This window comes from Chlamydotis macqueenii, chromosome 7 (assembly GCF_036417535.1).
Source record: "Chlamydotis macqueenii isolate bChlMac1 chromosome 7, bChlMac1.mat, whole genome shotgun sequence".
Taxonomy (NCBI): domain Eukaryota; kingdom Metazoa; phylum Chordata; class Aves; order Otidiformes; family Otididae; genus Chlamydotis; species Chlamydotis macqueenii.
This window is the reverse complement of record NC_141562.1, coordinates 27,466,494-27,483,185: the sequence shown is the minus strand read 5'-3', so window position 1 is coordinate 27,483,185 and position 16,692 is coordinate 27,466,494. Positions and strand designations below refer to the sequence as shown.

The following is a 16,692-nucleotide window of genomic DNA, read 5'->3' as shown; positions in this document are numbered from 1 at the left end:
GCTCAAGAGTAATGCATCCCAAAAAAGAGGAAGTCAGGCAGAAACACCAGACAGCCTGCATGGATGAACAAGGAGCTCCTGGACCAACTGAAAAACAAAAAGGAATCCTACAGAGAGTGGAAGCAAGGACAGAAAGCCCTGACAGAATTAAATCTGGCCAGGGATGTCAAGGGCAACAAGAAAAGCTTCTATAGGTACGTCAGGGATAAAAGGAAGATCAGGGAGAACGTTGGCCCTCTCTGGAAGGAAACAGGAGACCTGGTTACCCAGGACATGGAGAAAGCTGAGGTACTCAATGACTTTTTTGCCTCAGTGTTCACCGGCAAGGGCTCTAGCCACATTGCCCAAGTCGCAGAAGGCAAAAGCAGGACCTGGGAGAACGAAGAACCACCTACTGTAGGAGAAGAGTAGTTTTGAAAGCATCTAAGGAACCTGAAGGTGCACAAGTCCATGGGATCTGATGAGATGCATCTACTGCAGTCCTGAGGGAGCTGCTGGATGAAGTTGCCAACTCACTGTCCATCACATTTGAGAAGTCGTGGCAGTCTGCTGAGGTTTCCAATGACTGGAAAAAGGGTAACATAACTCCCATTTTTAAAGAGAAATAAGGAAGACCCAGGGAACTACAGGCCAGTCAGTCTCACCTCTGTGATGGAGCAGATTATCCTGGAAAATAAGGCAGATGGAAACTAAGTTGGTGATTGATGACAGCCAGCATGGCTTCACTAAGGGGAAATTGTGCCTGATCAATTTGGTGGCCTTTTATGATTGGGTTACAGCATTTGGGCACAAGGGACAAGCAACTGACATCGTCTACCTGGACTTGTGCAAAGCATTTGACACTGTCCTGCATGACATCCTTGTCTCTAAACTGGATTTGACAGAGGGACTGCTTGGTGGATAAGGAATTGGCTGGATAGCAACACTTAGAGAGTGGTGGTCAATAGCTCAATGCCCAGGTGGAAACCAGTGATGAGTAGTGTTCCTCTAGGGCTGGTATTGGGCCTGGCCCTGTTTAACACCTTTGTCAGCAACATGGACAGTGGGATAGAGTGTACCCTCAGCAAGTTCGCCGACGACACCAAGCTGGTTGATGCCATAGACATGCTGGAGGGGAGGGATGCCATCCAGAGGGACCTTGACAGGCTGGAAAGGTGGGCCCATGCAAACTCATGAAGTTCAACAAGGCCAAGTGCAAGGTCCTGCACCTGGGTCGTGGCAATCCCATGCACAAATACAGGCTGGGCAGGGAATGGATCGAGAACAGCACTGAGGAGAAGGACTTGGGAGTGATGGTGGACGAGAAGCTCAACGTGACCTAGCAATGCACACTAGCAGCCCAGAAAGCCAAGAGTATCCTGGGCTGCATCAAAAGAAGCGTAGCCAGCAGGTTGAGGGAGGTGATTCTCCCCCTCTATTCCACCCTCATGAGACCCCACCTGGAGTACTGCACACAGCTCTGGAGCCCCCAACATAAGAAGGACATGGACTTGTTGGAGAGAGTCCAGAGGAGGGCCATGAAGACAATCAGAGGGCTAGAGCACCTCTCCTAAGAGGAAAAGCTGAGAGAGTTAGGGCTGTTCCTCCTGGAGGAGAGAAGGCTCCATGAGGACCTTATAATGGCCTTTTAGTACCTGAAGTGGGCTTATAAGACAGACAGGGACAAATATTTTAGCAGGGCCCGTTGTGATAGGATGAGGGGCAATGGTTTTAACTAGAAGGAGGTAGATTTAGATCAGATATTAGGAATAATTTTTTTTTACAATGAGGATGGTGGAACACTCAGACAGGTTGTCCCAGAGAGGTAGTTGATGCCCCATCCCTGGAAACATTCAAAGCCAGGTTGGATGGGGCTCTGAGCAACCTGATCTAGTTGGAGATGTCCCTGCTCCTTGCAAGGGCCTTGGACTAGAGGACCTTGAAGAGTTTCTTTCAATCCAAACTACTCTATAATTCTATAAAAAGCAGCTGAGAGCAGAAAAAAGCAGGAACACTACATTATAAGCAAGCATGACTGCATTTATTTTTGCCAACAATCTGATCTAGAGCACTTTTCCCAGAAACTTTCTTAATCTCACTTAAGTTCCATAAAAAAAAAATCAAGAAAGATGGTCAGAATTTTCCCTTACAGTCTGTGAAGCTATAGAAAAAGAAATCTACTTAATGCCCAGCAGGTCAAGACGAAAAAGACAGGGAGAGATACTAACCAGTGCAACTCCAGAGAAATACTACTGCTTTGAAACAGAGAGGCTACAGCCTACTGCAAAATGGCTGTTCACTGAGTGTTTTTGAATTATGGAAGTCAAACTCAAAGTTCTTTTTGTCTGTAGACTATGCCCTGTTTTGGAGCACCTGGACTTTGCAGTTCTCTAATTGGCAAGAATCTCTCCCACCCAAGTTCACTGTAAGATTTGTTAAACCAGTGAATAAAACAGGCGTCTCTGAAGGAGTCAATTGTGCATTGGAAAAGGTCTGCCACTCACCAGTTGGCAAACTACAGGATCCCCTCTTAGATTGGTGTCTGGTGCCTGCAGTAAACGCCAGTCTCTGCCCTTGTTGTAGGTAATGAAAGTCTTGATTTGGTCATCTATCTTCTTGTTAGCCAGAAATATGCCTTTGATCCCTGCTACCTAGGAAAAATGGAGAGATGAAAAAAATACATCGGAAGAACAGGCCAAAGTAAGGCCCATCTGAGCACTCTCAGGAGTGGAAGGTCTCTGAAAAAGCAATAAAGTCATCTCAATCCAGCGTTCGAAGACTGTGAATGCACTGAAGGTACATCTTGATGATGCCTGCACAGCTGAAAGGCCTTGTGCAGTCTCTTGTGCAGTATGGGATCTTTTTGTGTTGGTCTTTCCCCACCCCACCCACACAAAAGACAGAAATTCTGAATGTGCTGAAACACTGACATTTTGCAAACTTTATTTCTTCACTTTCCTTCCACGCTCAAATTCTGTCAAAAGCAACCCAGTTGCTCAAAATATTTTGATTTTTGTCAGCAGAACCCATTGCAGCAGAATATGTCCTGTCAAAATGTCCCCAAGAAGATTTTGTGTTGAGTCTGGTTTCTGCTGCACAGCTGTGAAAGTGACACAGGAAGAAGGAACTTGCTGCAAATTTACAACTTCCTGGCAAGAGCCAGGATCAAATCTTTCTACTCTAAAGCCCCGAATGGCACTACTCTTTGAATGACTCTGAAAATCTCTATCAGCATTTAACCATAAGGAGTCTATGACACACAGCTGGGGAATAGAGAGTTTGCCAAGGAATGGGTTCATCACAATAAAGAACTACATCCTTTTTTCAAAGGTAAGAAAATATATTTAACTAGGTGAAAATAAAATGTAAAGTTTGTCCTCTATATGTATTCATGCATTATTTTTAAGTTTTCTCTCATTGCCTTGAACTATCTGGATTTTTATAAACAAATTGATGGTGATGTTAAGTGGGCATTATTCTGGCTGAAATAAATTAATGTACAATCCTAATTTCTATATGTAAGTGCAAACACATTTCTCCATGTAACAATAGAACTTCCCCAAGTCAGCCTGCAACCATTACTACTAGGATTACCAATTACCTGTTTGTTGTTGTCAAAGCACTGAGCCCTGAACCTCACAGATCTTCCATCTAACAAGTTATGACACACCAAAACCGCAATGTTCTGAAGAAAACCGGAACTGGAACAACTGCTCTGAATGGACTGTTGTTGGCCAAGGCTAAAAGGCCCGGCAGAAGAATGAGAACGGAAGATGATTCAGGGTAGGAGTTACCCAGCTGTTACCTCTGAGCAAACGGCACCTATAAATTCTTGCTTATAATTCATAAACTGATCAGTGCTCACAAAGGTGGAATCCACGTTCCCTGCGTGTAAGCAGGTGTATCTAGCTGTTCAAGGGGAAAAACAGTATTTTGAGTTTTCTCTAGGCATCCATGTTAGGATGAGAAGCATAATGGTTTTCCCTTTTGGAAATGCCACATAGCTAACTAGTCATTGACATGAAAGCAATCAGCTGTCACATCTATAGCAGAATGCACTGCATCTATACACACATGGTTTGGCTCAGCATCAAATCCAGTAAATGCCGCTGGGCTGATCCCAAAACAAATTAAGATACTGGAAGGCTGGCAAGAGATTTACGCTTGCTTGAACTAGGAAGTAGCTGCTGTTCTTTGCAGGGTGACCTTTACTACATACCTCATAAAGGTCAATGATGATATTCCCCTCCAGTCCTCTACTGCTTTTCACATTTTCCAAGGCCAGGGTGAAGTACACCCCTCGGGTGTCTGAGATATACAGGTTGTACGTATCATTCTGGTTCCACTCTTGTACAGCTGCAAACACCTGATTCTCATCTGTGCTGATAATATGCATGTCCTGTTAAAAGAAGACAAAAGGCCTATTACTGAGGATCTCTGTATTTCATTGCCCTTTGGGACATGTAGTAATTACCATGACTTATGAAAGAATGAAGATGGAGCATGAGTTATAGGTATGTTAAACAATTTTGTGTTAGAGCAAGCCAATAAATTACCTTCATTGTGACTCTTCTGCATTTCATTTTTTTAATGATCACCAGCTGGGCAAAGGGTTTTTGCTGTCTTCATTCTTGGTAGCTTCAAGGAATTTCATCCACATCCATTTTTTATTTATAAATTTGAAAGTCAGTTTTATCACTCATGGAAGATTCACAACCTTGGAGCCTGGAGTCCTCATAGTCACTAAGTGTGGTACAGCATCAGGCTAAAAGCAGTGGCAATTTCCATCCACGTGCTGAACTAATAGGCTTGTGCTTCCAACTGCTAAAGAATCACTTTCCAAAAAGCTGAGAGTTCACATTTATTTGAAGCTGAGGTGTAGGGATCAGTTTGAGCTAAAGCTGGTAGTGATTTTTAATAACATACTTTTCTATTGAGAGTTTGTCTGAAATCTATTATCCCACTATATACAGGCTATCCAATAATCCACCCATTAACCTTTGTTGTACTCCTGCTGCTAACCAAGATATGAAGGTCCAGCAAGGGTTTCTCCATTTAATTTTACTATCAAAGAGATCTGACAGTGCATTTTCTCAGTATTTTTTTAAAGTAGGTACATGGAAATTATTTCCAGGGTGGTGATGAGTATTGAACCACTTCATCCTTCCTACCATTGTTGAACGAACTAACACTGGTTCACCTAGAAACAAAATCACTGTGGTTATGTCAGACTTCATCTATCTATTTGTATCTATATAAAATTTCCCCAGGGTGCCAAGGAGCCTTGATTAATTTCTTGCACTGTTTCTGCATCAAGAAACCATAATTCTGGAAGTCTCCCAAAGGACAGAGTGACCTGATTTGGGGAAACAATATCTGGGGGAAGATCAGCTCAATATCCCCATCCTGCCTAGGAGGCAAACTAATCTTCTGTCTGAGGTGTCTAGATGAAAATTTGGAGTTCATTAGATGGGGCTATTTTAACAGACCTAACATAGCCGATCAGCATGGGATGGGGAGAAAAACATTTGAGGGGCTAATTCTGTCCCAGTAAGTGCAATCAGTGCCATTTCCCTCAATGAAGGAAGACTAAATCAGGAAGTTAGTTCTTCCCTAACAGCTCTAATTCATTAAAGATTAAGTACATATCTAAACTACTCCAGCAGTGTGAAAATAAAGCAAAACATCCAATTACTTCAATCTATTTTGACCAGTTACAGTGGAAATACTGCATTACCCTTTTGCCAACCTCACATATGTACAACTCCAGCCAAGTTCATTAATCTACAGCTGACAGGATAGTTATTACTGTAGGGCAAAACTGTTCTGGTACTAAGGGCAGCATAAACAAGTCTCCTTTACATGGCTAGAAGATTCTGCCATGATATCTAGCTTAAAAGTACTTTTGATTTTTAAATTACAAAAGTGTCCCTGGTTTTATACTATGCACCAATTCTAAACCAGGGCCACCAACAAATCGGTTTTGTATCAGGCCAGCAACCTGTGACAGCATCAGTCAATAAAGCAGGACAATTATAGGGCAGTCATTCACTCTATGAGGAGCTTTCAAGGCCAGTCCATAAGGTGGGAGCATAAATAACATTTTTCTCCTGAAAAATGGCAGCAGTGTTTCCAAAAGCTGGTGTATGGTCAGACATTCTGAATTCCACAAAAGAAATTGTATCTGTGCTATGTAGGTGTCACTACACTGTGGACTGTAATTGATCCAAATGAGGGAAGTTGAGATGCAACATTGAGAGTCTGAGACGCAAATTTCTCACAACTATTAAGTTTTCAGGTACAAGTTAAAGCAAATATACCATATCTGCTAGACTGCAGATATCCCATAGGCAATCAGAAGGGCAGATCCAGCCCATAGGGCAAATCTAGACAACTATCTTACAATTTCCCCACCAAAATCTTCACCTGTGAAAGGAAGGGGAAGGCCATCACTGATTAGCAGCCCTTCATGACAATATCCTCAATAGCCATTCTGAGGCTCCAAAGAGCAGCAGATGTCTCAGCTGCCCACTAAGCTACCCAGAAAATTGTATCCAGCCAAGCCACTGGCAATGGTGGTCCATTCTGTTCTACACAATTCCAAGAAATGACTACACTACGGAGTTTGAGTATAATTCCAGGGACACATTCTCTTTGTTGAGGCTTGCACCATTTCATCTGGTAGGAAGCTAAGGCCTAAGAAGATAAATCCAGGCACAGTTGTATGAGACGTACTAACTTTCCTCTCTCCCAGCTCTGCCAGTTAGTGTTAATCTTAAACTCAGTCATCTCCTAAGCAGTATCACACAGTGGTTCTGTGACCAAAGCATCAATAAGGTACAACTTTTAGGGAGCCAACTCTACCTCCATGACTTCTTGGCAACATTCAGCCATAGGATGGGGACAGTGGAGCTGCTAGACTCTGTGCTTCTCTCATTGTACGGAGACTGCAGCAGTGCCCACCACCCTAACCATTCTCCAGGACCCTCAGTGTCACGGCCACACTTACAGAGAAATCATTAACAGAGAACAGAGCAGAACTGGGGAAAAGGGATCATAGAAGACTGGTTAAGGAGAAGTTGGTTTAAGCTCTATTTTCTGAAGTACCTGTTCATTCCCATTTGCTTTTTACAGAGAAGAAACGAAACTGTTCTTCCTGAAACACTCACTAATCAAAGGCAGGGAGAGATAAAAAATCCAAATCCATATTTAGGAAAGATCATTCAAGTAGCACAACAAATGGAGCTCCCCAGAGAGGAATCCCACCGAAGTGCTTCACACTAGGCAAACTGTGCTATTCAAGATACTACATGTCTGTGTTCATAAATGGTGCACTCACCTTAGGAAGAGAGTATTTGGGCAATTTAATCTGTGCGAAAGGCTCCCGTCTGTATGACACATAGTAATTTGCTCTTCCACCAGTTGTCACCTGTGGGAACATCAAAGAAAGTGAGTGATCACCCTTCCAAGACACCCTATGGTGACACCTCTAAGACAGTTTGACAACCTTTCTTTCAGATATCTTTTCTATGACCTCCATGGTTGTCCCTAAAAGCATCTGTCTAATTCCAAAGAAATCCCAGACTTAAGAGGGCTGAAGCATTATTTATTTAAGCTGTACTACTGAACTTTCCACTTTATCTCTCATGCTTCAAATCCAGCATGATTTTATATCTCAGAGAAAAGGGTGTATAAATTTAAGGTCTTGAGTGGAAGGAAGAAAGATGATCTGGTTTCATCACATGGTTCCAGCAGAACTAGCTTGGGCAAGTCATTTAGAGCATCTGTGCTTCTGTTCCTCTCCTTTAAGAAGGAGATAATATCCCTTATCTCTGCTGCTTCTCAGCCTTGTCTATTTGCACTCTAAGTCCCTTGGAGCCAGGGTTGTCTTCCAACAACCTTTTACAATGACTAACAGCAGAGATCCACACTAGCACCACTTAATGCAAACAGTAAATGCAAGGAATGCACTCTTGGAAAGCTTAAGCTAAGCTCTTAGATGCTCTTTGTCACTACAAAACCAGTTTCTCTGAAAGCAAACTCTCTCTGAATGAGGAAGCAGAGGGAACTGATAGACATACAAATCTGATTTTATGGACTGAATGAGCTGTAAAGGCTACACACAAACGCCATGCATCAATGAGATTTAGCCCTGACAATTTGTAAAATATGGGATTTTTAGATCTGTCTCTAGTCACTTACTCTTGCTGTGGATATTCTTTCTGGCACAATTTCAGGTCTGGCTACAAGGTTTACATTGGTGAATTTCCTATATTCTGCTGTTTTGGGCAGTCTTGATATATTTCAGATAAAACAATACAAAAAGCACTTCTTTATTATATGGAATATAATTTGTTGGCTTCTTAAGTTTCCAACAAAGCAAACAGAAAGGTCCTAGATTCTCTCCTAGATTTACTTCCTTTTATCTGACAGTGATATTTCAGAATAAGCTTACATGGAATATTGCTATAACATCAATTACATTCTCAGTAATGATATCACCTCTAGATAGTGGCTTTCTTCCCTAGAGAAGCTGTCATTCGAAGGACACAATATTACTGGTCATGAAATTTGATATCTAATCAACTCAAGATAAGGCTTTTCTATTGACAGTTTGAAGAACTGGAAAGAAAAGAATGTTTAGAAACATGACAGGCTTCTACACTAAGACTTCCCCTTCTGTCTGTTTGCCATTTTTACCTGTAACGTTATCATAGCTGCATTTAGCAGCCCCAAAAGAAAAAAAAAAAAAAAAAACAAGCACCATTATACCACACACCATATAGGAATGCAGCAAAATTACCCATACCACAGCAAACAAACTCTGTACAGACAACATACAGCTTAAGTCAAGAGGAAACAGACACAGGAAAATCTAAAGCAATTTGCCTACAGTCTCAAAAGAAGGCAGTGGCAGAGACAGAGAGAGAACACGAGTCGCTTGACTCTCACTTCATGCTAAGTGCACTGTGGACTGGCACAGGAGCATTTCAGGGGTCCTGCTCTCCAGCTGCGAGGATGGTGAAAGGGCTGCGAGTGTTACTTCTGAAGGATATCTTTCCCATCTAATATTTCCATATCAAAATCAAGTTTTCACAGGAGATAACAGACAATGCAATTGATTCATGCTCAGTCCAATGCAAATGCAAATATTCATGTTCGCAGTATTACAGAACCAGAGAACGGTTTGGACTGGAAGAGATCTTTTAAAGGTCATCTAGTCCAACCTCCCTGCAATAAGGAGAGTCATCTTCAACTAGATTAGGTTGCTCAGAGCCCTGTTCAACCTGACCTTGCATGTTTCCATGGATGTGGCAACTACCACCTCTCTGGGCAACCTGTGCCAGTGTTCCACCAGCAGTAATTGCATCTCTCTATTGGCCGTACAAATATTGCCCAAAGGAGCCCACACTTCTAGGTAATTTTATCTAAATAGCACAGGGAATATATAAATATCCCCTCTTCTCTTGGTGACATTTCTGATCTCTTCTGATTGGAAGATCCAAATTCTAAAATGATATCACTCTGACACATGAACTCATTTTACACCACTCATGATTTCAGCACCAGCTCATTATTTGTAGCAGAGTCCAGGTAGGACTGAATGTGTCCACTGACTCCTTGGTAAGGATCCCGAGCTCAGTATCTACCTCTTCTAATGGGCTGAGACATGGTCATTGACTCATCTTTAAGATGCAGACATTAATATTTACATACTTTGTAAATGTTGTAATGACCAATTAACACTGGGAACAGTCCACAATCTTCAAGTTAATCACATGAACATAAAGTGGCAGAAATATGAAGGGATGATCAAATTCCTCCTCTGTGCCAAGACAGGACCTACTCCAAGTCTATCACACTCAAAAGATTTTACATAGTTTTTTTGCTTTATGAACCAGCAAACTGGTACCTGGAGAGATTTTTTTGTTTGGATTTTTTGTTTGTTTGTTTAAGACAGAAAGGTATCATTCGAACACTGTTCAAGTTCACTGTGCATTAGCTAAACTTCCTTCCAGTCCTGTACCTGGACTAGGTCACCTTGACAAAAGTTTAGAAACAGAAATGTTTGTGGTCTGTATTCCTTCTGAGCCAGTTAATATGAAGCCATGCACAATTCTGCTGGCAGGAGCTGTGTGAAGTTTTTCCTAGCCAGGACCTCATCTTTGCATGATTTACATCCATGGTTACAACAGTTCCAAAAAATGATCAAGACTTCAATAAAGTTTTGGCAAGCACTGTGGTAGAGAATGAATTTTGGAAAGTCTAACTTAATTTATTTTGACGAACTTTTCCTTTTCCTATGAGCAAACTCTCCAACACTGTAAATTCCAGAGATTATGATAGTGTTTTGCCCTCTAATGCCTCCTTTTAGTTCACATTTGATGAATGTCACCCAATTATTTTTTGTGAGCTCATCTGTCATGCTCAGTACAGAATTAGCTGGGTTTGTATTTTTCCTCCTCTTTTGCTAATGACTGGCTCGTTAATCTGTTTTTCTGGATTTCTATTTTATGTGTTTAATTGGGCTTCTGGCCAGTGGAAATGATTCCTTTGGACAAATGTGTTTGTCATTAAATACATCTATCTTTCCAACCTGTGTTCTTTCTTCCTCCCTCCATTTATGATCTACTACTTATCTTTAATACTTACACATTTTATTTCATGACAAAAGTCTAGTCTCACTTATATCAGTTGACACCTAAGTACAAAAACTTCAGAAGTTTCTCTTTAAAAGCCCTAAAATTGTCAGTATGCTCGCTTATCCCCGATCCTGACCTGTAACGGGACAGAATGCATCAAACACAGAAGACAACAAATATTTTCACAAGGCTGGACAGAATTATAGAAAACCTGTCATGGAATCCATTCAACTCCATAATTTCTGTTAGATGTCTAGAAATACACTAAGTCATTTCTCCTGTTAATGTTTGAATATGTTTCTTTAAGGGCAGGTTTTGTTTCTCTCTTTTTTTCTTAGGCAGATCATCTGCTTAACCAAAAAACCACGTGTCATCTAAAAGAGTTTGGAAAGAAAGCAGAATGAGTTATGAGGTCTCACACACACACACACTAGATGACATCAGGAATTGTATACTACAGTGTGCCAGCCTTCATGTTCATCTTCCTCACCAGGTGATGCTGGGACTCGTAATTGCCAACGTAAGGCAGGTATTGATGTAACAACATGGAATTACTAAAACTCTGAAATGACCCTGGGCTAAGCAAGACACCACCTACCTCCTGCTGCTCAAAGAACTCACAGAAGGCCTGAACAAACATGCACTGATGCTGACAACAAAACACCATACATTAGAGGCACAGCCTTGGTGGAGAAGCAGTGACAGTGTGCAGAGAGCAGATGCTTCCTAAGCTAATAGCTAAAAGAGAACGGTGGGCTCTTTTCTACATAATTTACCAGCCTGAGTGGTTTACAATGATATCACTTGCCCTGCACAGTTATTGGAACAGATTATCTGCTTTTTACACTGTTGGTAATGTTCAAAGCAAAAGAGTATTGATAATAACACAGATCAACTCACAATGACCAGACATGTTTAGACATTTGTGATTCCTGTAATTTACCTCCCACTTCAAACACAGTAAATGGTGACTCAAGTCCATCACAGAACCAAATTTTAAACTTCCTTGTTAATGGTAAGTCTTCAGATGTTATTTCCAATAAACTCCTCACTTTTTTCCTGGGGTGGCTTCCTTTGCTTGTACAGTTCTCTCCTTTCTCAGTAACATAAAATGAGTCAGTAGAAATCAAAACTTGAGAAACACTATATCAGCGTTGTAATGGCACCCTGGATCTGTGTTCTCCACCTCCATAGGGTGCTCTGGCACTCCCCTCCTTGCTGCTTTAACTGTAGTTACCCTTTCTCCTTCTTGTAGGCATAAAATCTCCTGTATTAGATGGTGGATTATAGCATGGGGAAGTGATGATAAGTTAAGCAGGCAGGCTGCTATGCTCACACCTTTAGTGAAGGACTTTGGTGTTCTTCAGAGCCAGCTACTGTCTAGGCCTTGCACAGGTTTGACAGCATAAGGATTAAAAACTTGTGCCTTCTCTCCCAAACCTAACTCCAATGCCAGTCACGAAAGATCCAGCAGATGAGGAAGAGTACATCTACATGAGCCCAGTGTAATGTTGTTCTTTCTTGATTATCCACCGTGGCCAGGACAAACCATCTTCCAGACATTTCTGTGTATTGACGTTCTCCACTGCTCAGCATAAATCACATCATGATAGGTACCATCTAGCCTGAATTATCTCCCTGTGGTTTCCATTAATACCATACCTTCTCCACAGTCATTAAAGCAATATGCAATTCCCCAAGCATGAGGAGATATGTCTCTCTATGCTGCAGAGACATACAGATTACTACTTCCGTGTGCAAAGCACTCTCAAGTTGCCTGGTAAATTCAGCAGGCTTGCAAACATGCCATGTCAGACCCATCATCGAAAATTTGCTAATACAAAGGAGCATTTATTATATTGGCCCAGTCCTCACTTATTTCCCTTTCCTCTCAGAGCTATGATGGCACAGCTATAGGACAGAGTAATCTTCAGAGAAAATACTAGATATGTTTTAAAAGCAACTCCTGCATAATATTTGCATGGTTACACCAAAACACAACCCGCATTAGAGCGGCAAGTGCACGTTGCCCACACAGAAACCAACTTAAGAGAGGAACATAATTGTACACATTAAATTTCCTTTTGAAGGATTTCAGAGGAAACATATCAGTCTGCCAAGGTAATCCTTTACATCTTCAGCTGCAGATGCTGCTGATAAATCAGACAACATGAGGAGAGGGGAGAAAGCGATAAAAGAAAGTATAGCACAAAAAGCCCTAGAAACAAAATAATTATAAATAGATAAATAAAGGACAATATTATTCATTTTTTTAATCAACAGACATTTAGCTCCAAGTTCCGAATCTCATATTTGGCACAGCAAAGATGAAACAGTGCTAGAAATGGATGAAAAGCATCCAGCAGTGAATAGGGAAGTAGCTATCTACTTATTGCTTGTCCTTCTTTAAGAAGAGCTTTTAACTAGTACCTGGGACATGCTTTCTTTCATCTGTATGGATTAATTTCCTCACTGGAGTGCTGTCCAGCATTTTAAATAGGGGCAAAAGAAGATCAGTTGTAGCAGGCATTATTCACCAGTAAAACAGGTGTAATCGTGTTCATCATTTAAACGTCTTCATCCTATTAGTTTCATAATAAGGTTTTAATGATTTCTTCAATAAAAGACTCGAACACCAAACCCTACAAGCTCGAGAGTGCTCCATTGTCCCACCAAGCCGTTTTCTCTACCATCGATCGCAAAGATAAAAATCAATCATAGCTAAGCAGGGTGAAGTTAAAAATAAATTGCATGGATTGATTTTTGTTAAGACCTTTGGCTCCTAGTTAAAAAATAGAGAAAAGAAATTTATATTTAAATATGGTGTATTTAGCTTCTATGTAAATAAAGAGAAGGCACTAGACCAGGAAATCAAAGTTTAATTTCTCCCCTCCTATCTTGTTTCACTGCTGAGAAGTTTCACATAAAAGAAAAAAAAAAAATTCTCTTTTTCCTTCCTTTCTTTATTCCTGGGGAAATTTACTAAAGTTATTAAATTGACAGCTTGGGAACTCAGGTCAGGAACCCATACAAATAGGCATAGTCTCAGCTGTGGCTGCTGGTTGAAGTCTACTCACCTGATAACTGACTTTGATGCTGCAAATATGCTCATTTAGCTTAGCCTTAAATACCCAATTAACTTGAAACATACACTCATGTCCTACTAAACACAAGCACTTCTAAGTTTTCCTAAACAACCACAGTTACAAACAGTAATAGTAATAAAATACTACTCTGAGCTAAGCTTACACATTTAAGATTATATAATAAGGAACTTATTTTCCCCTTTCTATAAAACCTCAAAGAGAAATCTACCCCCATTCCAGTTCTAAGGCTATAAATAATAAATGTGTTTCTTTTCACTGAGCATGAAAAGAAAGTTCTCATAAACATATCCACTTTGATTAAAATGTAATTTGATTCAGATTTAAAAAAAAAAAATCCAAACAAAAAACCCAACATCCAGCATTTTCTACAAAGCTATTTTCCATCAACTTCAGCTGAAATTTTTGGCCACATTCTGATGAGACTCCAAACATCCAAAAAAGGTAATATTTTCCATAGGTTCCATAAGAAGCTATCTGATTGTGGATGAATACTGACATCTGCGTGTTTTAGGAAGACTTTCTGATGCAAAAGACGACTGAATTGGTTCAACATTTTCTGGCAGAAGTGTTTGCTCCTCTGAGACAGAGCAATTATTCAGATGTGTATTGTAAGAGTCTCACTTAGCTGCACCACACAACATCTGGAGACGTCCTGCATTTGCTCATTGTCACTCATGCTAGCGAGCAGGCTGAGATGCTGCCCTGCTGTGCAATTCTGAATTAAGCAAAAGTCTTTTAAGTGAAAAATTACTTCAGAGGGTGAAAGAGAGTCAGACACATAATCAGTATAAAAGAGTGTTTTGACTTAAACTATTCACTTTCCACATGAGATTCCTGCTATCTATAAGAACTGTAGCTGCTCCCACACTGCTGCATGTGCAAGCTGTCAGTACTCACCATCACCTGCTCCTAAATAGCAATGCCATAGACCCCATTGCATTCAGGAGGATTATAAACCACAACCAAGACTCCCCCTCTCTCTCTTCCCATGCTCCTTCCTTTCTTCATCACATCAACCTCAGAAAAAAGGGAAACCACCAGAGCAGCTTAGCTCTTTGGACACGAGACGATCACAAGTTCCAGCACAATCTGACCTGAAGGAATCTGGGGTCAAGAGAGAGCTGTGCAGTTCCTAGGGATCCCAGGAGACTCAATCACAAATGAAATGGCAGAGAAAGCTGCCAAGAAAGCTTCCCAAGAGGAGAAACAGTAGGCCAGGCCAGGTGAGAGACAAGACCCTCTTATGAATTTCAGCCTGCAGTTAAACACTTTAATAAATTATACCACAGGAGTGGAAAAGGAAAGGGGTACCCATGTTGCCATTCTTCAAAGACATTGGAAAGTGATAACGTACTGCCTCTCAGCATGCCACGGTTAACAGTGTAAAGAACTTCCCATTTAAAGTGAAAATGGAGCTGGGTCTGAAGCAAACAGCCAATCCTTTTCAATCAGAGCTTGCAGGTGCTGCTCCTTACTCTTATGAGGTGAGACCACCAGCCAAAGGCAGATTTGAGAGTGTTCATCTCCAAAGGCATTTGTTTGGCTTGCTAGACAAAACAAGCACCCCAAAATTCACACCCCCAAATTCAAACTAGGTATCAAGCTTCTAAATCTCACAGGAGTCTTTAATGCACAGTAGCTTTGTCACTGCCTGCAAGAAGTGGACAGGAGATGAGATGGACGATGTGAAGAGATTCTGAGAGGCGTCTGCCAGCCTGTTGGGAAGAACTTTTCTTGTGAGAGAAACAGCTGCAGACGCCAAGGTCAGTGAAGAAGGAGGGGGAGGAGTAATATGGCTCCTGGCCAAGATTCCCCTGCAGCCTGTGGTGAAGACCATGGTGGAGCAGGTTGTCCCCCTGCAGCCCATGGAGGTCCATGGAGGGGCAGAGATTCATCTGCAGCCCATGGAGGACCCCACGCCGGAGCAGGCAGATGCCTGAAGGAGGCTGTGGCCCGTGGAGGGCCCGCTGGGACAGCTGTTCTAGAGGGACTGCACCCCGTGGAAGAGATGACCCACACCGGAGCAGTTCCACAAAGGACTGTGGCATATGGGTGGGACCCCAAAATGGAGCAGGGGAGAAATGCGAGGAGTTCTTTCCCGGACGATGAAGCAGCGGCATGAAACAACGCGTGATGAACTGACTGCAACCCCCATTCCCTCTTCCCCCCTGTGCTGCTCGGGGAGGGGGGAAGGTAGTAGAGATAATGTTAAGTTTGGGAAGAGGGAGGGGTGAGGGGAGGTTATCTTGTTCCCTGTCTCATTATCCTGCTGTTTTTAGTAATAAATGAGTGTTTTTCCCCAAGTTGAGTCTGTTTTGCCCGTGACGGTAACTTTAAGGATTTCTCCCTGTCCTTATTTCAAACCTTGAGCCGTTTTTCTTATATTATCTCCCCCTATTCTCTTGGAGGGTGGGGGGAGTGAAGAGAGACTGCATAGTCTGGTCCTGATCGGGGCTGAACTACAACAAAGTCCAAGCTACATTTCAGATCAACTTTAGCTGCACTGTGTTGGGATGGCAGAGTCTGCACCATCCCAGAGAAAAATAAATATATAAAAAACCAATCAGAATAGGCATTGATCACCCATCCACACATCTCTGCACTGACTCATAGCTAGTTCAAATCAAAAAGGCGAAAGTTACCTTGAGGGTCTCCAAGTGTTGACAGAGACAGAAGCTTAAGGAAGGAATGGGGACAGTGCTAACTGGATGTTGAGGTAGACTGGTATGACCTCTGGGAGGAAAGTCACACACTGAAGGGTTTACACAAGGAAAACACAAGACTAACAGGGAGAGAAAACATACTTTGAGCGCTACATCTATATCTGGGGAAAAAAAAAAAACGGGATGATTTTCAGATACCTAATGCTTCCTCAAGTCCCCTAGCATCTTGTGAGTATGCCTAAAAGCTTATCTATCCCTTTTCTAACTCTGTCAATTCCAATCTCAAAAAATACTACCTCT

General features: G+C 41.7%; 1 protein-coding gene across 1 annotated transcript in view; it reads right to left on the bottom strand.

Annotated features, from left to right (window-relative positions):
- Positions 1 to 16,692, bottom strand: part of SORCS3 (sortilin related VPS10 domain containing receptor 3) — a 307,485-nt gene that overhangs the window by 62,156 nt on the left and 228,637 nt on the right. The window contains exons 8-10 of the mRNA XM_086751900.1: positions 7,319 to 7,408; positions 4,199 to 4,378; positions 2,484 to 2,630 (exon numbers count right to left, since the gene is read on the bottom strand). Of these exons, the coding sequence (XP_086608026.1) occupies positions 2,484 to 2,630; positions 4,199 to 4,378; positions 7,319 to 7,408 (417 nt within the window). The remainder of the gene's footprint in view (positions 1 to 2,483; positions 2,631 to 4,198; positions 4,379 to 7,318; positions 7,409 to 16,692) is intronic.